The 22,973-nt window shown below is 36.8% G+C and overlaps 1 protein-coding gene across 3 annotated transcripts in view; it reads left to right on the forward strand.

Annotated features, from left to right (window-relative positions):
* PPP3R1 (protein phosphatase 3 regulatory subunit B, alpha) overlaps positions 1–22,973 on the forward strand; it is a 72,874-nt gene that overhangs the window by 36,717 nt on the left and 13,184 nt on the right. The window contains exon 3 of one of the 3 annotated variants that reach the window (XM_063594903.1): positions 6,092–6,209. The exons of the other annotated variants lie outside the window; for them this stretch is intronic. Within the exon in view, the coding sequence (XP_063450973.1) occupies positions 6,092–6,209 (118 nt within the window). The remainder of the gene's footprint in view (positions 1–6,091; positions 6,210–22,973) is intronic. 3 annotated transcript variants of the gene reach the window in all.

The raw sequence follows: 22,973 nt of genomic DNA on the forward strand, positions 1-22,973 counted from the left end.
GGAATATAGGTGTACCTCATGTTTTTTTTTAAACTTTTATTTTAGGTTCATGGGTATGTGCAGGTTTGTTATATGGATAAACTGTGTGTCACGGGGCTTTGGTATACAGATCATTTTGCCATCCAGGTAATAAGCATAGTAGCTGATAGGTCGTTTTTTGATCCTCTCCCTCCTCCCACCCTCCACTGTCAAGTAGGCCTTGATGTCTGTTGTTCCCATTTTTATGTCCATGTGTTCTTGTTGTTTAGATCCCACTTACAAGTGAGAACATGCAGTATTTGGTTTTCTGTTCATGCGTTTGCTTAGGATAATGGTTTCCGGCTGCATCCGTGTTGCTGCAAAAGACACGATCTCGTGTTTTTATGGCTGCGTAGTATACCATGGTGTATATGTACCTCATTTTCTTTATCCAGTCTACTGTTCATGGGTATTTAGGTTTATTCCATATCTTTGCTATTGTGAATAATAATATTGTGAATAATGTAAATACATGTGTCTATGTGTCTTTATGTTAGAATGATTTATATTCATTAGGATATATACCCAGTAATGGATTGCTGGGTCAAATGGTAATTGTTTTAAGTTCTCTGAGGAATAGCTACACTGCTTCCCACAACGGCTGAACTAATTTACATTCTTACCAGCAGTGTATAAGCGTTCCCTTTTCTCTGCATCTTCACCAGCATCTGTTATTTTTAGATGTTTTAGTAATAGCCATTCTGACTGGTGTGAGACAGTATCTAATTGTGGTTTTGATTTGCATTTCTCTAATGATTAGTGATGTTGAGAATTTTTTTCATATGATTGTTGGCCGCATGTATGCCTTCTTTTGAAAAGTGTCTGTTCGTGTCCTTTACCCACTTTTTAATGGGGTTGTTTTTTTTGCTTTTAGGTTTAAGTTCCTTAGAGATTCTGGATCTTAGACCTTTGATAGATGCGTAGTTAGCAGATGTTTTCTCCCATTCTGTAGGTTGTCTGTTTTACTCTGTTGATAGTTTCTTTGGCAGAAGCTCTTTAGTTTAATTAGGTCTGATTTGTCAGTTTTTGTCTTTGTTGCAATTGCTTTTGGCGTCTTTGTCATGAAATCTTTCCAGATCCTTTATCTAGACTGGTATTTTCTAGCTTAGCTTACAGGGTTTTTATAGTTTAGGTTTTACAATTAAGTCTTTAATCTACCTTGAGTTGATTTGTATATGGTATAAGGAAGGGGGTCCAGTTTCAGTCTTCTGCATATAGTTAGTTATCCCAGCACCACTTATTGAATTACGGAGTCCTTTCCGCACTGCTTGTTTTTGTCAAATTTGTTGTAGGTGTGCAACATTATTTCTGGGCTCTCTATTCTGTTCCATTGGTCTGTATGTCTGTTTTTGTACCAGTACCATGCTGTTTTAGTTACTGTAGCCTTTGTAGTATAGCTTCAAGTCAGGTCTTGTGATGTCTCCAGCTTTATTCTTTTTGCTTAGGATTGCCTTGGCTCTTTTGGTTCCATATGGATTTTAAAATAGTCTTTTCTAATTCTGTGAAGAATGTCATTGGTAGTTAAATAGAAATAGCATTGAATTTGTAAATTGCTTTGGGTAGTATGCAGGTGTATCTCATTTTATTATGCTTTGATTTATTGTACTTTGCAGATAATTGTGTTTCTTACAAATTGAAGGTTTGTGGTAACCCTATGCCAAGCAAGTCTGTCTCTGCCATTTTCCCAGCAGCATGTTTTCACTTCCTGTCTGTGTCACATTTTGGTAATTCTTGCAGTATTTCATACCTTTTCATTATTATATCTGTATGGTGGTCTGTGGTTAGTGATCTTTGATGTTACTATTGTAATCATTTTGGGGCAGCATGAACGGTGTCCATGTAAGATGGTGAACTTAGTCCAGTTGTCTATGTTCTGACTGCTGTACTGACTGGCCATTCCCACAACTCTCTCCTTTTCCTCAGACCTCCCTATTCCCTAAGACAACAGTATTGAAATTAGGCTAGTTAATAACCCTACACTGCTCTCTAATTGTTCAAGTGAGAAAGAATTACACATCTTTAATTTTAAATCAGAAGTTAGAAATGATGAAGCTTATGGAGGAAGGTGTGTCAAAAGCCCAGATAGGCCAAAAGCTAGGCCTCCTGTGCCACACAATTAGCCAAGACATGAATGCAAAGGAAAAGTTCTTAAAGGAAATTAATAGTGCTAACTCCAGTGAACAAACGAATGATAAGAAAATGAAACAGTCTTATTGCTTATATGGGTAAATTTTTATGGTCTGGATAGCAGGTCAAACCAGCCACAAAATTCCCTTAAGCCAAAGCCTAGTGCAGAGCAATTCTCTGAAGGCTGAGAGAGATGGGGAAGCTGCAGAAGAAAAGTTTGAAGCTAGTGGACGTTGGTTCTTCAAGTATAAGGAGATAAGCCATCTCCATAACTTGCAAGTTGAAGCAGCAAGTGCTGATGCAGAAGCTGCAACAAGTTATCCAGAAGATGAAGGTGGCACTGACTCTCCTCTTGGGGACCAATGCAGCTGGTGACTTTAAGTTACAGTCAGTGCTCATTTATCATTCTGTAAATCATAGGACCTTAAGAATTATGCTAAATTTCCTCTGCCTGTGCTCTATAAATGGAACAACAAAGCCTAAATGGCAGCACAGCTGTTTACAGCATGGTTTACTGAATATTTTAAGCCTACTGTTGACACTTACCTCTCAGAAAAAAAGATTTCTTTCAAAATATTGTTGCTCATTGACAATGCAGGTAGTCACCCAAGAGGTTTGATGGAAATGTACATAGAGAGTAACGTTTTCATGCCTGCTAACACGACATCCATTCTGTAGCCCATGGAATAAAGAGTAATTTCGACTTTCCAGTCTTATTACTTAAGAAAGACATTTTGTAAGGCTGTAGCTGCCTTTGATAGTCATTCCTCTGATGGACCTGGGCAAAGTACATTAAAGACGTTCTGGAAAGGGCCAGGCACAGTGGCTCACACCTGGAATCCTAGCACTTTGGGAGGCCAAGGTAGGTGGATCACCTGAGGTCAGGCATTTGAGACCAGCCTGGCCAACATAGTGAAACCCCATCTCTACCAAAAATATGAAAATTAGCCAGGCATGCTGGCACATGCCTGTAATCCCAGCTACTCAGGTGGCTGAGGCACCAGAATGGCTTGAACTCCTGAGGTGGAGGTTGCAGTGAGCAGAGATCACACTACTGCGCTCCAGCCTGGGCGACAGAGCGAGACCCTGTCTCCAAAAAAAAACAAACAAACCGGGAAAGGATTCACTATTATAGATTTGCCATTAATTACATTCTTGATTCATGGGAAGTCAAAATATCAGTATAAACAAGAGTTTGAAAGAAGTTGATTCCAGTCTTCATGAGTGATTTTGAGGGGTTCAGGGCTTTCATGGTGGAAATAACTGCAGATGTGATAGAAGGAGCAAAAGAACTAGAATTAGAAGTGGAGCCTGAAAATGTGGCTGATTTGCTGCAATCTCATGATAGAACTTGAACAGATGAGGAGGTGCTTTTTATGGGTGAGTAAAGAAAGTGGTTTCTTGATATGGAGTCCACTAGTGACGATGCTGTGAACATTACTGAAATGACAACAAAGAATTTAGAATATTCCATAAACTTGGCTGATAAAGCAGCAGCAGGGTTTGAAAAGATTGACTCCAGTTTTGAAAGAAGCTCTACTGTGGGCAAAATGCTGTCAAACAGCATTGCATGTTACAGAAAAATCTTTTATGAAAGGAATTGTCAAATGATGTGGCAAAACTTTATTGCTGTCTTATTTTAAGAAATTGTCACAGCCACCCCGATCAGTCCGTGGCCATCAACATTGAAGTGAGACCTACCAACAGCAAAACAATTACAACTCACTGAAAGCTCAGGTGATCCTTAGCATTTTTTAGCAATATAGTATTTTTTTTTTTTTTCGAGACAGAGTCTCGCTCAGTCGCCCAGGCTGGAGTGCAGTGGCGCAATCTTGGCTCACTGCAAGCTCCGCCTCCCAGGTTCACGCCATTCTCCTGCCTCAGCCTCCTGAGTAGCTGGGACTACAGGCGCCCGCCACCACGCCGGGCTAATTTTTTTGTATTTTTAGTAGAGACAGGGTTTCATTGTGTTAGCCAGGATGGTCTCAATCTCCTGACCTTGTGATCCGCCTGTCTCGGCCTCCCAAAGTGCTGGGATTACAGGCGTGAGCCACCGCGCCCAGCCGCAATGGAGTATTTTTAAATTAAGGTATATGTGTTGTTTTTTAGGCATAATGTTATTGCACACTTTGTAGACAACAGTAATAACGTAAACATAACTTTTATATGCACTGGAAAAAAAAAATTCATGTAGTTCGCTTTATTCACTTTATTGTGGTGGTCTGGAAGCAAACTTAAAATGTCTCTGAGGTATGCCTGTATTTGCATTATATATACTGACTGAGCATCCCAAATCTAAAAATTTGAAATCCAAAATGCTCCAAAAACCATTTCTTTTGCATGCCATGTCAACACTCAAAAAGTTTCATATTTCAGAACATTTTGGATTTTGGATTTTTGGATTTGGGATGGCCAAACTATGTTTTTTGATGGCCTCGTTCTGTAGTTTGGTTTTGTGAATTTTTCCTAAAAGTTCAACCCAGACTAATTTTTTAGCCTCCTAACAATTTCTAACATTGAAAAACAACCTTCGCTTCAACTACCTAGAGTTAGATTTTTTTGTCTGTTGAACCCTCGAAAAATATAATTCCAGGAATGCTGTAGTCTGCACACTTTCAAAGTAATGGAAATCTAGATTGGTTGTCTGACTTAGTTGGATTTGAAGATAATAATGATCCCATTATCATGAACAAATTGGAACATTAACTTATTTTATGGTTGCGTAAAATAAAGTTCTTATTGAAGGCAGAACTTCGGTAGACCAAATTGCTATTGTCAAATATTTGCTGGGGAGAATGAGGAGTATAAGGAGTGTGGATGGGCTGGTTACTTTTGGCTGTATTGGAGAACTTAAAGAAAATTACATGCTTAGAAGTTCTTGAATGAAGGACCAGTTAAGATGACCCAGGGAGCTTATGTTAATTGAGAGAAATAATAAGATCTTTTGTGTGAAAGGACAATGGTTGGGAAAGAGGAGATTGTAAGAATTGGAATAGAGGCCAATAGATTAAGATATGAGGTTCTGGAACTGCCACAACCATTCTGAACCTTCCTTGCAAGCAGACATAGCCTCTTCAGCCCCTGTTTCATGAGGCTGGGCTTGCCTTGCTTGAGGAGACATCTTACCTTGAGATGAGGTGTCACTTCTGTTTTGTATTGTTAAGACCACTTTCCCCATTGCTCATTATGTTTCAGCAATCTCCTTTTTTCCCCCCCAAAACACTTGTCAATTTCTTTCATTCCTATTACCACCTTTGCTTGTTTATGAGTTTGGGTAGAGTGGTCTTTGGTCAGCTCTTTATTTGACTAACTTCATTCTCCTTCAACTCTCAGGTATTAATAAGTACCTTGAGTTGTTTTTGTTGGGGCTGTTTTGTTGTTGTTGTGTCTTACAAACTTGGATAGAGGGAGTTTAAAACTCGACAGAGGGAGGCAAAGTTGGCCTCTGTTGCCCAGGCTGGAGTGCAGTAGCATTACCATGGTTCGGTGCAGCCTGGCTCACTGGGGCTCAAGCGATTCTCCTACCTCAGCCTCTGGAGTGGCTGGGACCACAGGCATGTACCACCACTCCTGGCTAAGTTTTTTAAACATTTTTTTGTAGAGTCCGGGTTTTACTATGTTACCAGGCTTGTCTCAAACTTCTGGGCTCAAACAATCCATGCACCTCAGCCTCTGAAAGTATTGGGATTACAGGCATGAGCTACTGTACCTGGCCTTTATTTTTTTTTAATAGCAGTTGACCTAAACCCAAATTACTTATTTATTAATTTATCTGCTATTTTGTAACTTCCACAGTTTTTTAAATTTAAAAAAAAATGGCGATACCTATGACCAGTTATCCATAATCTTTCCATCCCAATCACTATTTACATTTTATTTTGCTATTTCCTCCCAGACTTTTTTAAATGATTTTTTTTAAATTAAAAAAAAAATTTTTTTTTTTTAGAGTCTTGCTTTGTCACCCAGGCTGGAGAGCAGTGGTATGATCTCGGCTCACTGCAGCCTCCACCTCCCAGGTTCAAGCAATTCTTGTGTCGCAATCTCCCAAGAAGCTGGGATTACAGGTGAGCGCCACCACACCTGGCTAATTTTGTATTTTTAGTAGAAAAATGTTGATCAGGCTGGTCTCGAACTCCTGGCCTCAAACAGTCCACCTTCCTTGGCCTCCCAGAGTGCTGGGATTACAGGCATGAGCCACTGTACCCAACCTTTTTATGAATTTTTAATATAATTAGGATCATATGAGGGCATGTATATTTCTATTTTAAAACATGAAATAAAATGTTACATCTAGAATAGTGTTAGAATTGACCAAAACTAGACCTAATTACTAGCCTCTAGACCAGGAATATTGGTAAACTGCTGCTTGCCAGCAGTTTTTATTAATAAAACATAGCCATTGGAACATAGCCATGCCCATTTTTCTGTTTTCTGTGCTGCAGTGGCAGAGTTGAGTAATTGCAACAGAGACCATATGGTCAACAAAGCCTAAAATATTTACCACCTGGCCTTTTAGAAAAAAGCTTACTGAACACTCTTGTAGACTATAGTGGGCTTCTGGACTTGAGAACTATTATTTGAGTCATTACTGCACAGTTAACTTATCTACAGAATATGATCTAGACAGAAGTTACAGACTGGTGCTTTGGGTGTTATGTAGATCTATAATACTTGTCTCTGGTAAAGTCAGTGAGTCAGGCGTTTTTTGAGACAACAGTTTTGCTCTTGTTGCCCAGGCTGGAGTGCAATGGCGTGGTCTCGGCTCACTGCAACCTCCACTTCCTGGGTTTAAGCAGTTCTCCTCTCTCAGCCTCCCAAGTAGCTGGGATTACAGGCACCCACCACCACGCCTGGCTAATTTTTGTATTTTTAGTAGAGATGAGGTTTCACCATGTTGGCAAGGCTTGTCTCGAACTCCTGATCCCAGGCGAGCCGCCTGCCTCGGCCTCCTAAAGTGCTGGCATTGCAGGCGTGAGCCACTGCGCCCTGCAATGAGTCTGTTTTATAGTTTCTCTAGAATTGAAAGAGTTCCACTCAAAATTGAGCTTCTGTTTACCATTTAGTTTGAGCATGTGACGTGAATTATTCCTCCACTTGATAGTGGAAAGAAAGAGGTGCAGAGGTCTGTAATTAGGCTTTAGGCTGCATTAGAGTTGGGATTGGTTGTGGCTAGCATAAACTCCAATGGGGATTGAGGTACTAGGACATTAATTTTTTATTTCTCCGTCAAAGAACAGAAGTCTTGAGGGAACCATAGTTCCCAGATTCTTTTCTGCTGCTCATTCTTTAAATCTGGGACTGAGGGCCAGAGAAAAATGTCCTAGGGCAAAAGGCAGATGGATGTTCCTTACGTACATCTGGGATGGCAAAAGTCATGGTTTTTTATTTGTGTGATAAGCATTTGAAATAAGATTTCATACACTGTTAAAGCTATCCTTTTCAGTTAATCCTCAGAACTTAGTAGTAAGTCTTCTTTCTTATCACTTTAATCTATACTTTGATTAAACTGTTGAGCCTTGTCACTAAAGATCTATACTTGTCATTGTTCAGCCAGCTGTGAATCTATCTAAATTATTTTGTCTGTTATATAGTTCTTTTTTCCTGCTTGGTTCACTAGAATCTTATATGCTTTTTTTTTTTAATCATATTTTCCTTACTATTTGGATCAATTTCCCAAAAATGACCTTCTCCACATTAAAACTGCCACTTTTTTTGTTCACCCACACATTGTAGTAATTTTTTTTTTGCTTTTTTTTCCCCAAAACCTCTTTACTATTGGAAGAGCTTAGTTTTATCTGTGAATAGTACTTTCATATTATAAGATTGTTGAAATCAGTCCTTGACACACTTCACTATTTATACTTCCCTATTTAGGTTAATTCCTGTCATGCCTTCTCATCCCTTCCATACCTAGCTCAAGCCAGTGTTCTCTGTTTGGCCTTATTTAATTGCCCCAGCCACAGTGTCCTCTCAGCTTTTTTTCTTTCAGTGTAAAGTTGTGCTACTTTTTAAAAAAGTTTAACAGGACTCTAAATTATATGCTGTAACATACTGTATTCTTTCCTGTGCCACACAGATAAGTAAGCACCTACCAAGTACTTATGGATTAGCCACTGGGAAAAAGGGAAATACATAGATTATTACAGTATGGGTAAACTATTATGAGAAATAAAAACACAGGTTCCAAGGAGGAAAAATTACCTTTGGTTAAGGAAATTAAGAAAAGCCTCCTGGAAGGGGTGACATTTGAAAGCTGTGTAGGATTAGAATGTGGATTAATTCTTTGACCTGTGTAGTTATTTCTCTCAGTCTCCTTATATGTTATCCACATCATCAGCATTCTACCCAAACTTGCCTGCATTACCTGGTTTTAATAAATGATTTTGCTCCTAATGCTTGAGAAAACTAGGGACTGAGAAAACTTGGGGATGATTTAAGTGTTGGCCTCCCCCCTCACCTCTGCCTGCCACAAGAGAAACTTGTCTGATCTCACATTTAATCTTAACCTCCTTTCCTTCAGTATCAGGCCTCCCTTTTTCATGGTTAGCCCTTCCCCTGTGCTTTTGATCTTGTGCTATCTCATCTCTAGGATCTTACTTTGTTAAGTTTCTCTTTATTTTCCCATATGTCTTCAGCTTCTTCCTCTCTTCAGTTTATAAACACAGTCGACTTCTCTTTGATTTTGATCCTGCATGTACCTGGAAGTTTCTCTCTGTTCTTTCACGTATTTGAACCTCTTAAGAGCCGCTGGGCGCGGTGGCTCACGCCTGTAATCCCAGCACTTTGGGAGGCCAAGGCGGGCGGATCACCTGAGGTCCGGAGTTCAAGACCAGCCTGACCAACATGGAGAAACCCCGTCTCTACTAAAAATACAAAATTAGCCGAGTGTGGTGGCGCATCCCTAAATCCCAGCTACTCGGGTGGCTGAGGCAGGAGAATGGCTTGAACCCAGGAGGTGGAGGTTGCTGTGAGCCGAGATCGCGCCATTGCACCCCAGCCTGGGCAACAAGAGCGAAACTCCCTCTCAAAAAAAAAAAAAGAGCCTACACAATCACCTTTATTTCCTTATTTCTGCTAATTTCTTGGCCTACTGCAATCTGGCTTTCGGCTGCTATAACTCCACTGACACTGCTATCAAGGTCATCTTCATTTTATCAACACATTGTCTAATTGCCACATCTGGATTGATTTAAAAAATCTACAAAATCACTTGTGACCTTTGGGGAAATTTGAACACTGATTATTTGATACCAAATAATTAATTTTTAGGTGTGATAATGTTACGATGTGTTAAAGAGTTTTTATCTTTTAGAGATAATACTGTTTAGGCTAGGTGCAGTGGCTCACCCCTGTAATCCCAGCACTGTGGGAGGCCGAGGTGGGTGGATCACCTGAGTTCGAGACCAGCCTGACCGACATGGTGAAACCCCATCTCTACTAATAAATGTAAAAAGTTAGCAGGGCATGGTGGTGCATGCCTGTAAACCCAGCTACTTGGGAGGCTGAGGCGGGAGAATAGCTTGAACCCAGGAGGCAGAGGTGGCAGTGAGCTAAGATTGCGCCATTGCACTGCAGCCTGGGCAACGAGTGAAACGCCGTTTCAAAAAAAAAAAAAAAAAGATAATACTGATTACTTACAAGGAAATGATATGTCTGGGATTTGCTCTGAAATAACTGGGGTGGGATATAGATAACATTTTTCTTATGTTTAATGGTTGAAACTGGATGATGAGCATATAGAATTCATTATAGTCTTTTTTCAAACTGTGTGTGTGTGTTTGAAATTTTCTATTATTGAAAAGTTGGGGCTTTTTAAATAAATGGAAAAGGGGAGAAGGAAGTAACCAAGAATAAAATCAATAAGAAATAATTATTTAATTACAATTCAGAATGGCATGCAGACTGTAAACTTTAATAATAAGTGGCTGTTCAAACTAATTTTCACCAGTAAAAGAATTGGGACTTTGACAGTGGAAGCATAATGCCTGGCATAAAGCAGATGCTGAGTAAATATTGGTTGACTGAATCAGCTAGCAAGAGCTCAGAGCTGGATTACATAGACAACTCGTTGGATAATTTTAAAGGCTGTATACCTTTGGGAAAACCTAGTTACTAGTCACCCCATTTGTTTTCATAAATAATAACAATCCATAATGGTATGGTGCTTACCATGTCCCAGGAACTATTCTAAGCATTTTACATACGTTAATTCTTTTAATCCTCATATTAGCCTCAGGAGAGGGGTACAATTACTTTCCCCATTGTACAGATGAGGAAATAGAAGCAAAGAGACTTTAAATAACTGGCTTAAGTCACACAGCAGGTGAAGTAACAAAGCCATGATTTGATCTTAGGCCATCATGTTTCATAGTCAATATTTTTAATCATAGTATTATATAGTCTGTCTTCAGTAAATCTTACAAAATTAATGTTATAATTGTCTACATGAATAATTCTAGGCAAGACTAGATTTGTCTAAGACATAGGTATTCTGATATATATATATCAGAATATATATATATCAGAATATATATATTGTGTGTGTGTGTGTATATATATATGTATATGTCATTCAATTCAGTGTTGGATTTTTATTGAATTTATTCTAGGCCATTGTGACTTTATTTCTGTCTGTTGGCTAACCTCTCTGGACTAGGAAATGTGTACTCTGTTGAGGTGATTTGCTCAAAGTGGAAGCCTTAGTTCTAACTTGGCATGATAACTTTGGAAAAGTGACTGAGTGCAAGATATTACTTTAGATAATTTAAGCAGAAGACTAGATTGGGGCACAATTGAAAGTAAGAGTGGAAAATCAGATTCAGCTAATTTTTGATAAAGCCAGTGTAATTCTGAATGGTTTAGATAAAATTAGTAAACACAAGGGCTGTTTTGTAGACTAAATGTAGGTGAAAGATTAAATCTTTTATCTAAAAAGATGTCTCATCTCTCTTTTGTTAGAAGGTCCCCTAAGAAGAGCTTGGCAGACTCTGAAGGAACCTCTCCTTTTGCATAATGAACTGCCAGTAGAAACCTTTCTAGCCGTTAGAACGCTGTTTCTGTTTTTAGTAAACAGTTTCACATTCAAGCAGTTTTGTTTCTGGTTTGAGTATTTACAGGTGATGTGAAAGTTTAAGGATAATAACTTTGCTGTTAATGTCTGCTCTTAATCACATTCGTCTCAGGGAGGTTTGCTGTTTTGAAAACAGTGTTTTCAGAGAAAAAGGTTATCTGTAGTTAATTTGATTTCCTCTTTCATTTCAGCATTTTTTTTTTTTTTGAGACAGAGTTTCTTTCTTGTTGCCCAGGCTGGAGTGCAGTGGCGCGATCTCGGCACACTGCAACCTCTGCAGACCTCCTGGGTTCAAGCGATTCTCCTGCCTCAGCCTCCCGAGTAGCTGGGATTACAAGCGTGTGCCACCACACCTGGTTAATTTTGTATTTGTATTAGAGACAAGGTTTCACCATGTTGGTCAGGCTGGTGTTGAACTCCTGACCTCAGGTGATCCACCCGCCTTGGCCTCCCAAAGTGGTGGGATTACAGGTGTGAGCCACTGTGCCTGGCCCTAAAATGCCATTTATTGTTAAAACATTGTAGGCCATTAATTTTGAAATTGACTTGTGCAGTTGTTGCTTTACATTAACATCTTCATAAATTTATTATACAGTTAATGTTTCTTAGACAATTTACCAGCTGTCATTTATCATTTACTTGGTAATTTAGTGATCTGAATTCTGATTTAATTCACCTAGTCACTGAGAATTACTTATGCTTTGCTTGCTCTCAGTAAAGCATTAGAATTAAGTAATGACGAGAAGAACAAAGGATTTTCTTAAGTATAGTACATGAACTTAAATAGTTTGGGTTACCTTGTTTTAGTGTTACAGACGGTTTTTAATAATCCCTGGATTCAAATTAGCCGGGTATGGTGGTGGGTGCCTGTAGTCCCAGCTACTCGGGAGGCTGAGGCAGGAGAATGGCGTGAACCTGGGAGGCGAAGCTTGCAGTGAGCTGAGATCATGCCACTGCACTCCAGCCTGGGCGACAGAGTGAGACTCCGTCTCAAAAAAAAAAAAAAAAAAAAAAAAAATTCCCTGAACTCTCTAGTATATATTAAATATTTCAAGTTTTTAAACAAGTAGTCTCAAGTAAAGGACTGGCCGGGCACAGTGGCTCACACCTGTAATCCCAGCACTTTGGGAGACCGAGGCGAGTGGATCACCTGAGGTGGGGAGTTCGTGACCAGCCTGGCCAACATGGTGAAACCTCGTCTCTACTAAGAATAGAAAAATTAGCCGGGCATGGTTGTGGGTGCCCGTAATCCCAGCTACTTGGAAGGCTGAGACAGGAGAATCACTTGAACCCAGGAGGCAGAGGTTGCAATGAGCCGAGTCTGTGCCATTGCACTCCAGTGTGGGAGACAGAGCGAGACTCCATCTCAAAAAAACAAAAAAACAAACAAACAAAAAAAACGAAAAAAGAAAAGGAAGGACTAGCTTTTTTTGCTTTATCCACACTGTCAAATTTTGGTATTGTGGCAGCACTAAGAAATTTGTAGTTTCGGTAATGAGGTTCATGACGTATAGTAATCTCGTTATCTAGCACAAATTTGAGTAATTTGAAGAAATCAGTTACTTTAGCTAGTGAAAAAGTCTAGCTATCTGCGTAACAAAAATAAAACTTCTTGAATCTTTCTCAGAATGTTAGAGCAAAAGATAAAAGATATGGAAAAATGTGCAAGGAAAGAATGATTTGGAGAACACAGAGTGATAGCAGCTGACTGAAAGAAATTTCGGGAGCTGTATTAGATAACATAGAAGGGGAAATAATCAGTGAAATAAAAGGAGAAATTTCTCTTTCTTGAAAAATTGAATCTTTTGTTTAAAAGCATTCTGATTGCCAAGATTAGATGAAAGAACATCTATGTTTAGTTTCAACTTTTGTAATTTTAAAATTTCAAGAGTAAAAAAACCCTAAAAGCCTCCAGACATAGAAGTTGTTACCTAAAAAGAATAGGAGTCCGCTGGCATTGGACTTCTTCACAGCAGCAGTAGTTGGTAGAAGGCAGTGGAGTAATACATTCAAAGTTCGGAGTTTCTAATCCAGAATTTGATAACAGCCAAATGATCACTCAAATGTGAGAACAAAAAAAGACATTTTCAGAAATTTAAGGACTTGGGAAGGTTAACTTAAACGAGTTCTTGAATATGTACCTAGCAAAATGAAATAGAAGTTCAAGAAAGAGGATGAAATGAGACCCCAGAAACGGAATTCCTAACTAACACACCAGTGAAAATCTCAGGATAACAACTATGCCATAGGCCTAGAAAGCAGTTGGTTCAAATTAGAACGAAATGGCAGAGTTGTCTGTGAAGAATGTCTTCAAGAAGAAAGTAAAAGCCGTTATATGAATTATGTGGTGGAATTTTTTAATGTTAAGATAAAAGTCAACGAGAGAAAAAAAAGAAACTGGGGGATGCAGTATGACATTCTTGGCAGTAAACCACATTAAGCTTTGGAGGAGCCATACGTGTAAGTAAGTCTTGAATAATGGAGGCTGAAAGTAAAAGAAGACTCTTAAATATGCATTCTTTTGTGGAAATATAATTTTTTTTTAAAGGAAAATAGGGTGGGGAGTGGAGTGTGGTACAAAGCTAAAGAAAGGTGCAGCTAACATTCAAATGCAACATCACATAGGAACAGTAGATAAAATAAGAGGAAGATCTGGAAAATGTGATGTAATGGGATGGGATTGGACTTAATATATAGAACAAAGAAATGCTTTAGGAGCCAGATCTTTTGAATAAGATGTATCATTGAACTAAGCAGTATACATTTTAGTTTAAAAAATAAACAGTATATCTTTAAGCAGGGTTATTAATAACAGAATACTTGAAGGTATATTTGTATGATATTATGAATACATGCTTTTCATTAACTTACTGCCTGTATTGATTTGAACCATAATGTGGATAAACCAAAAGGAGAAAAACAATAATACACAGGCCTTCAGTAGGCAAAACGGTAATATACATGTTGAGAGAAGGGTTAGAAAGGACGTCTTAGTAAAACATGGTCTGATTTTTATCAACCTAGAGTGGGAAGACTCTTATTCTCTTTTCTCCACATTTAGCCCAGAAATGCAGGTTGGGGGAATAGAAATGATGCCTAAGGCTCCTTGCTGACTCTTCAGATGGAACTAACATAGGAAAAGAAATTAGATCAGAAAGTATTTCAAGAAATCCCAGTCACCTCACTTTGTCATCAAGCTTTATAACATCGAGCAGCTTACCTCACTCCTTGGGTTTGTTTCCTCATCTTGAGTTTGTCATCTTCAAGGTTTCTTGTGACTGCTTACGTTACATGGCTTTTCTATGCTAGATTTTCTCGTGAAACTCACTGAGCACTGAAAATAATTCTAAGAATGTATTTTTAGGATTGTTATAAGTGTTCAGCTTCTTTTGTGACATCTTTGGACACCATTGGGTGAATGAGTTCTAGTGTGTTGGTCATTTTTAGTCATTTTTTTATATAAGGAGGAAGTCAGTGGTATGTGGTATTTATATTTTGAAGGAGCAATCTAGAAAACAAAACGCAATCACAGTATCAGTAATGAAAGCACTGAAATCATTGCAGATCCTTACAGATGTTAAAAGGATAACAAAAGAATGTTAGAAGCAATTTTATGCCAATAAGTTCCATACCTTAGATGAAATGGACAAATTCCTTGCAAAACAAATTACTAAAACTGACAATAAGAGGAAATAGTAAATCTTAATAGCCTTTTATTAGTTAATAAAATTGAATTCATATTTCAAAATCTTTCTACAAAGAAAATAGTAAGGTCAAACGGCTTTACTGGTAAATTCTATCAAATTTAATGAAAAGAAAGAAAGAAACCCAGTCTTATCTAGACTCTTAGAAAATAGAAGCTAGCATTACCTTGATGGTAATACCAAAGACATTATAATAAAATCAATATGGAATATAAACCAACATTATTTGAGAATATATGTGCAAAAAATCATTTAGTATTTGCAAGTCAAATTCAGTGGTGTGTAAAAAGGATGATAAAACACAACCAAGGGGATTTTTATACCAGGAATGCGATTTTAACATTCAAAAATTAATGTAATTTACTATTTTGACAAAAGAGAAAAACATCTTCTCAGTAATTACAGCAAAGTGTTTGGCAAAATGTAATATCTATTCATGATATTAGCGAATTAGGAATAGAAGGGAACTTCCTCAGCCTGATATTGGGCATCTACTAAAAAACCTTTACTTTGTTCATACTCATATCTCATGATGAAAGGCTGAATGGTTTCTACCTAAGATTGGGGAAGAAAACAAGATTTTCCACTCTTGACCACTTCTAATCAACGTTGTATTTGAAGTCCTAGTCACAACATGATCAAGAAAAAGAAAAAGACTTGAGATTGGAAAGGAAGGAGTAAAATTGTTTTTATTCCCAGATGACATGGTTTTATATATATAGCAAATGTTAAGTTACTAGGACTGATGTGAATTTGGCAAGATTGTAGGATACAAGGATAATATACCCAAACAGTGTAATTTCTATATAATAGTAAAGAACAATTAAAAATGAAATGGGGCTGGGAGCGGTGGCTCACGCCTGTAATCCTAGCACTTTGGGAGACTGAGGTGGGCAGATCACGAGGTCAGGAGATCAAGACCATCCTGGCCAACATGGTGAAATCCCATCTCTACTAAAAATACAAAAATTAGCTGGGCATGGTGGCACGTGCCTGTATTCTCAGCTACTCGGGAGGCTGAGGCAGGAGAATGGTGTGAACCCAGGAGGCGGAGGTGGCAGTGAGCCAAGATCGTGCCACTGCACTCCAGCCTGGGTGACAGAGCAAAACTCCATCTTAAAAAAATAATAATACAAATAAAGATGAAATGGACAAGTACCATGCATAATAGAGTAAAATTGTAAAATACTCAGGTATAAGTTTAACCAGATATGTGTAAAATCTGTACTCCAAATTACAGAAAATTATTGGAACTTAAAAAGACCTACACAAATGAAGATATATACCGCATTCATAGATTAGAAGACTTGTTACAAAGATGTCAGTTCTACTCAGACTTATCTATAGCTTCCTCAAGACCTTCCCAATCAAATTCTTAACAAGATTTTAAAAAATTTACCAAACTGATGGTTAATTCCATGTGGAAATGCACGGGTCTCAGAAGAGTCAGCATTTTTAAACAGAACAAAGTAAAAGTACAGCTCCTTGATTTAAAGATTTACCATAAAACATAACACTGTGGTACTGGCATAAGGTAGACTAAAATCAATGAAACAGAATAGAGGGTCCAGACTCATTCATTCATATATGTATACACATATATATGTATATACATATATATACATATGCATATATATGTATGTACATATATATACATACGCATATATATGTATATACATATATACATACGCATATATACGCATATATGCATAGACATATACATACACACATATATACATATATGTATATACATGTACATATATGTATATATGTATATACATGTATACATATATATGCATATACATGCACACATATGTGTATACATGTATATGTATACATATATGTATGTATATATGTACATATATGTGTATACGTATATATGTAAAATGTATATATGTATACACATATATGTAAAATATATTATATATACATATAATATGTATATATTTTACATATATGTGTATTGTATATGTAAACATATGTTTACATATATATTTACATATATATATGCTTTTTTTTTTTTTGCCAAAGATGCCGTTGTAAAGGGAGCCTTTTCAACAAAACAGCTATATTTCTGTATGGAATAAAAAGTCATCTATTTTTCTATATGTATCATATATTTAAAAGGCATATAACGTAGGTCATAGATTTAAACATAAAACAATGGAACATCTAGAAGAAAACAGGAGAAAATCTTCATGATCAAGGATGGGTAAAGACTTTTAGTACACACAAAACAGGAATCATAAAGGGAAAAAATTCTATTTCATTAATATTGAAAGGTTTTGGTTTTAAAAATACACCTATGAAAAGGCAAGCTCACAGACTGGGAGAAAATACTATTAGAAAATACCTAACAAAGGACTTGGATCAGTATATAGAGAATTTCACAAATCTTTTAGATAACGCTTTTTTTTTAAAAGCACAATTCACTAATAAAAATATATGAAAAAATAGGCAATACCACTTGTTAGCAAGGATGTGGAGCTACTGAAATAATCATATATTGCTGATGGGAGAGTAAAATGGTACATTACTTTGGAAAACTGACAGTTTCTGAAAACTTAACCCTGTGACCCAGCAATTCCAGGAAAACATTTGTTTACAGAAATACACATTAATATTTATAGTAGCTTTACAGGAATGTCTGTCAACAGATGAATGCATAAACAAATTGTGGTATATCCATATAATGGACTATACTGCTCTGCAGTATAAAGGAACAAACTGACACATGCAACAACATGGATTAGTGTCAAAAACTTGGTGAGTAAAAGAAGATAGACGCGAGTACCTACTGTATGATCCTGTAGACATGAAATTCTAGATAGAATTTAGTTATAGAAAGAACAGTGGTTGCCTAGGGTGGTAAGAAAAGGGTGATTGACTGCAAAAGGGCTCAAGGGAGTGTTTAGGGGTCATGGAATGTTCTTTTATCTTGATGGTAGTGATGCTTCCATAGGTATATGCATTTGTCAAAACCTATAGAACCATATACTTAATAATGCATCATTTGAAGGTAGTTATTTCTCAAAGTTGGCTTAAATTATTTTAGCATGTTTAGGCCAGGCGTTGTGCCTCACACCTGTAATTCCAGCACTTTGGGAGGCCAAGGTGGGCAGATCACCTGAGGTCAGAAGTTCAAGACCAGACTGGCCAACATGGTGAAATTCCGTCTTTACCAAAAATACAAAAATCAGCAGGTCGTGGTGGCGCACGCCTGTAATCTCAGCTACCCCGGAGGCTGAGGCAGAAGAATTGCTTGAACCCAGGAGGCAGAGGTTACAGTGAGCTGAGATCACACCACTGCCCTCCTGCCTGGGTGACAGAGTGAGTCTCCATTAAAAAAAAAATAGCATTTTAATTAAAATTTGATACTTCTTTTGTTGGTGGTGATACCGAGTTTTTGCATATTTGACAATTGCATGATAATCTTTAAAGTATGTAAGAAATCTAGGAGCTCCAAAAAGACTCATTACTTTTTGCAGTCTAAGATTATATTTCTCGAATGTAGACCTTTTAAGTGGATGAGTTTTTCATGTATTTAAGAAAAGGTACAACACATACATGTATGACCTGTGTTCATTTCATAATATACTATTTCAAGTCTGTCATAATACTGATAGGGTGCTCTCTTTGCTTTGTTCATTTGGTAGTCAAACTCTGCAGAATATAAATATTAAACTTCTACTTGGTACACAACAAGATCATTATAAAACTGGAGAATTTTTTTGGAGCTTTTTGAAGGTTTTATCTGCTGCGCCCCCTGGTGGATTTTACTTCTCATTGGGGTCACATGAAAATACAGCCATTTACCTTCGTAGGAGGTGTCTTTATAAAAAACTGTAAAGCTTTTAAGTTAATCTTTATGTTGAAAAACTTCTCAGTAACTTCTGTTGATAACACTATGAGGTTTTTTTTTTTGTGATCTTCACAGGAGTTATTCAGTACAAGCTTTTCCATAGATAATTTTGCCATGTCTGATGGCTTTTTTCCAAAATACCTCTAAGATAGTCAGATTCCGGGATCCTGTATTGGAGTAGTAGTTTCTAATAGTTCTCATCCTATAATATGGTTCTAAATTTCTTGCTGTACAAAAGAGATTGGAGAATCATGTCTTAGAAATAGTACGTATAGTTGGGATAAGCCTTGAACATATTATGGTGCCAGAAATTAAGGAAGTACTAAAAAAAAAAAAAAAAAAAAGAGGTTGTTGGAAAGGCCGCATAGGAGCCAACCTGAAGATCTAATAAAGACCTAATAAAGCTGGAACAATTTGACTAACAAAATAATGATAGTATTGGATTTTAATTCATGTACTAAAATACTCATGAGTCCATGCTGATGTAAGTATTTTAATAAATAAATGGTGGAGAAGGCACTGGTTTTGGTTTTGTATTTTTTTACAGGAGCATCCCAATTAATGTAGAAAGAAAGACGGGAAAAGAAATTTATTATTAGGCAAATACCACGGTAATAAATGTGGCAGACAGGACCTGCTGATGGATGCCAAAATTAGGTCAGAGTTTGAGGAGAAAAGAGTATTTGCGCAGTCTCAAAGTATTCCCTACCCCCTCTCCTCCCAGGATATTTTTTTAACTGCAAAGGAAAAGATGGTAGATTTATAGTGGAGAAATCTGGCAGCCACCACCTTGGCCAAGTGATCAAAGTTAACATCACTAGTAATAAGACATATTGATGTCATGAGCCCCTTGATACAGTGTACTGGAGGACACAATATCATTTCTGTGGTATTCTTACCCCAAATGCCTAAATGCATTCTAATCATGAGAAAACAGGAAGCTCAAACTGAGGGAAGTTTTACAAAATACTGGATCAAAAGTTTCAAGGTCATGAAAGACAATCAATCAAGAGTTGTCACAAATTGGAGCCAAGACTCAGGAGAAATTACAAAAAAGTTACAAAGATAATAGAGTTCTTGAATACCCCTCAGCCAAGTGGGGATGTTAACATCTCACAGAATTATAGTACAGTTATCAACATCAACAAATTAACATTGGCTAAAGAATATTAAACCACATACATGAGTGAAAAAAATGGTGAAACTTGGAGAGTGTTCTTTTTCTTTTCCAGGATTCTCTCCTGGATCCCACATTACATATAGTTGTTTCTTTCAAAATATTATTGTTAGAATTTAGAGATACTTGCTTTGTTTTAAATCAGTTGGTGTATTAATAGGTAATAAGTTATTTATAAAGTAGCTATTAAAAGAATTTCCTGATGAAGCAATAGTCTTGTTGCTTTTTTCTACTATACAATTATTGGGAATTGGCTAAAATTTGAGGAAAGTTTTGTTTTTCTACCATTCTGTTTATTTCATTTTCTCTTCATTCTGAAAAATTTTAGCATCACCTAAAACAGTTCACACTGCTTTAAGTTGTCTTTACTTTTAATCCCAACAGTTGAATAGCAGCTTGGTGTGTATGTATTAATAGCAATGCTTTCAGAACCAGAAGACTGTGGTCTCTTCCTTACTATTTTGAAATTTCTTGTATTCTTTTTTTCTAAATGAGAGAAATATATAAGGGAGATGATTTATGTTTCATCATCTGAAAGTGTGATGAATGAATATGTAACCTTCTATTTCTATTAATATTATATTGCTGCAGTATTAATATGTCCAGTTGAAAATACTAAAATTTAGTGTAGCAACATGAGCTCTCTAAAAGCAAGTTCTTAATACTTTTATGTAGTAACATTAACAAGATTCTTGAAGTCACTTTTTAAAATGAGTTACCATCTGAATTTTACATTTATCCGTGAGAACCGTCAGAGTGCAATTGATCGAGGTTAAGTCTCAACAGTCTGTTTTCTGTATAAACAATCTACCAATTCCTTATTAGTAACTTTTTATGTTTTATAAACTCTGACTAAAATATCTAAGTTTTTGCCACCTTGCTTAAATTTTAGATAACAGTATATGTCTTGAAGATTATTTTAATATTTTGTCTAATATAATGTCAATTGAATATGTAGGCATTTTCAACTGTTAAGGCATTCCTCCCAAAGTTGTCCTTCCAAAAAGTAGAAAAATAACATGAGTTTCAACCTGGCAAAACATATGAAAAAGAGTGTCTCTGAGTCACAAGATGAGTCAAGAGGGTGAGGTTTGTTTTTCCTTGTCCATCTCTTTTAAGGGAATATGATCCTAAGCAGTAGGAAAAAAATATATTTAATGAAAATTGGCACCAAAAGTTAGAATTTGTTCTTCAGTATTTAACTGGTACTAAGTGCAAATCTTCTATAAATATGCTGAAACTAAATTTAATGGTGCTAACAAGATGGTTTGATCTGCTTTAGAGATCTGTTCCTAATTTGTAGGTGATTGCTAATGCCGATATTTCAAGAATTAAAACTCTGTTTCATACTCTAATATCCTACTGCAGCACAGCAACACTGCTGGCAAGTGGAAGTGCTTAAATAACTGCCCCTCAGGTGCCAGTAATGACCAAATAAATCATTTTGTTTGATACCTAAAATAACTATATTTACCATTTGTTCTTGAAAGCTGACTTTCGTAGATCTTGGCTTTAAAATTTTTTCCTGGCTTTGCTTTCCAAGCTGGCCATTTAAAAATATTCTGGATATTTAGGTATGGATTCCTCTAGTTGCTCAGCCTCGACTAGATTGTAAATACTGAGTATTTAGTCCATCTCACTCATCATCGTAATCGTAGCTGAAAGGAGGGGAGGGAGATGAGGAAATAAATGAGTGGTTGGAGAAAAGATAACTGCCTCCATACATGCTGCACTGGCTTCTTAGCTCAAGATCAGTTTTAGCTACATGGGGTATGTGGGAATGATGATGAATGGAAAGATTAGATAGAGCTTGTTCCCTCCTAGTCATATTAAAGGGGCTTTTTAAGAAGTCATTTATTGTCAAGGTAAAATGTGATCACTGGCACATTGCTTTGCCTTTGAGGAAAGTTTTGACTACTCATCCAGAGCAGATATCAACTACTTTATAATGTTTCACAAGATATTAAAACAAGTAAATAAAATTTAACTACTCCTTCTAAGGGCCTTTGCCAGGGAGTGAGATAATGATACAACTATAAGATAAATCATTAGTAACCCCTTTCAGAGAAAAATTGATAGGTGTCTCATAAATGGAGAATTCAGGCAAGGACATTCCAGCAGGAGGTTTATAAGGAAATGGAGGTATAAAATCTATACTTTAGCAGAGATGTGCCAAGAGCATTGTAGCCAAAGAAAAGGAAATGGGGAAAGAGATAAGATGGAAATTTAAATTTGAGGCTAAGTATTGCCAAGGACTTTAGACTTTTTGTATTAGAAAGCCACTAGAAAATGTAAAGCACAGGAGCTAGCCATTTGGCTGAATTTGCCTTTTAGAAAGATTACTGTTGGCAATGTAAAGAAGATGGATTGAACCACATATATTTATTTGATTTATGATTATGATTTTCAAGTATTCTTAATATTTTTTATTCATTTATTAAGACTGAAATGCTATCTTCTTGATTGGAGGAGTTTTCTGAGTAGCCAAAACAATCCTTTAAGTGCCTAAATTTTAGTTTCTTGATAAACAACTTTCTAAACTATAATTAATGTCCCCACTTCAATAAATAGACTAATAAATAGTTTGCATAAATATTATGATACTACGTTTCTGCTTTTCCTCTTCCCATTAATCATACAGCCTAGAAGAAATGATCCTGATTTGTCCACTTAAAGTTTGTGGAGACATTATCTTTTCTTATCTACTCATAATAGATCACCTTTGTGATCTATTATGTTTAAATTCCCTGTCACCTTTCCTAGTCTATGGTTGTAAACTAAGGCAAAACTCAAGATTGGAAGAAGAAAATAATTAACTAATCCTTGGTATATGTGTAAAAAATTAAGGCAAGCGTGGAGAGGGTAGCTCTTCAGCAAAATCTACGAACTTTGAGACACTGTTCTGAATGGTTTGCTGATTGGTACCTGGTTAGCTAGTAGTTTTAAATACTGATGGAATTTTAATCAGTAAGTTTTACATTTGAAATACTTATTAATACTTAAAACATTATTAAA

The sequence above is a fragment of the Pan paniscus genome, chromosome 12 (genome assembly GCF_029289425.2).
Source record: "Pan paniscus chromosome 12, NHGRI_mPanPan1-v2.0_pri, whole genome shotgun sequence".
In the NCBI taxonomy this organism is placed as follows: Eukaryota; Metazoa; Chordata; class Mammalia; order Primates; family Hominidae; genus Pan; species Pan paniscus.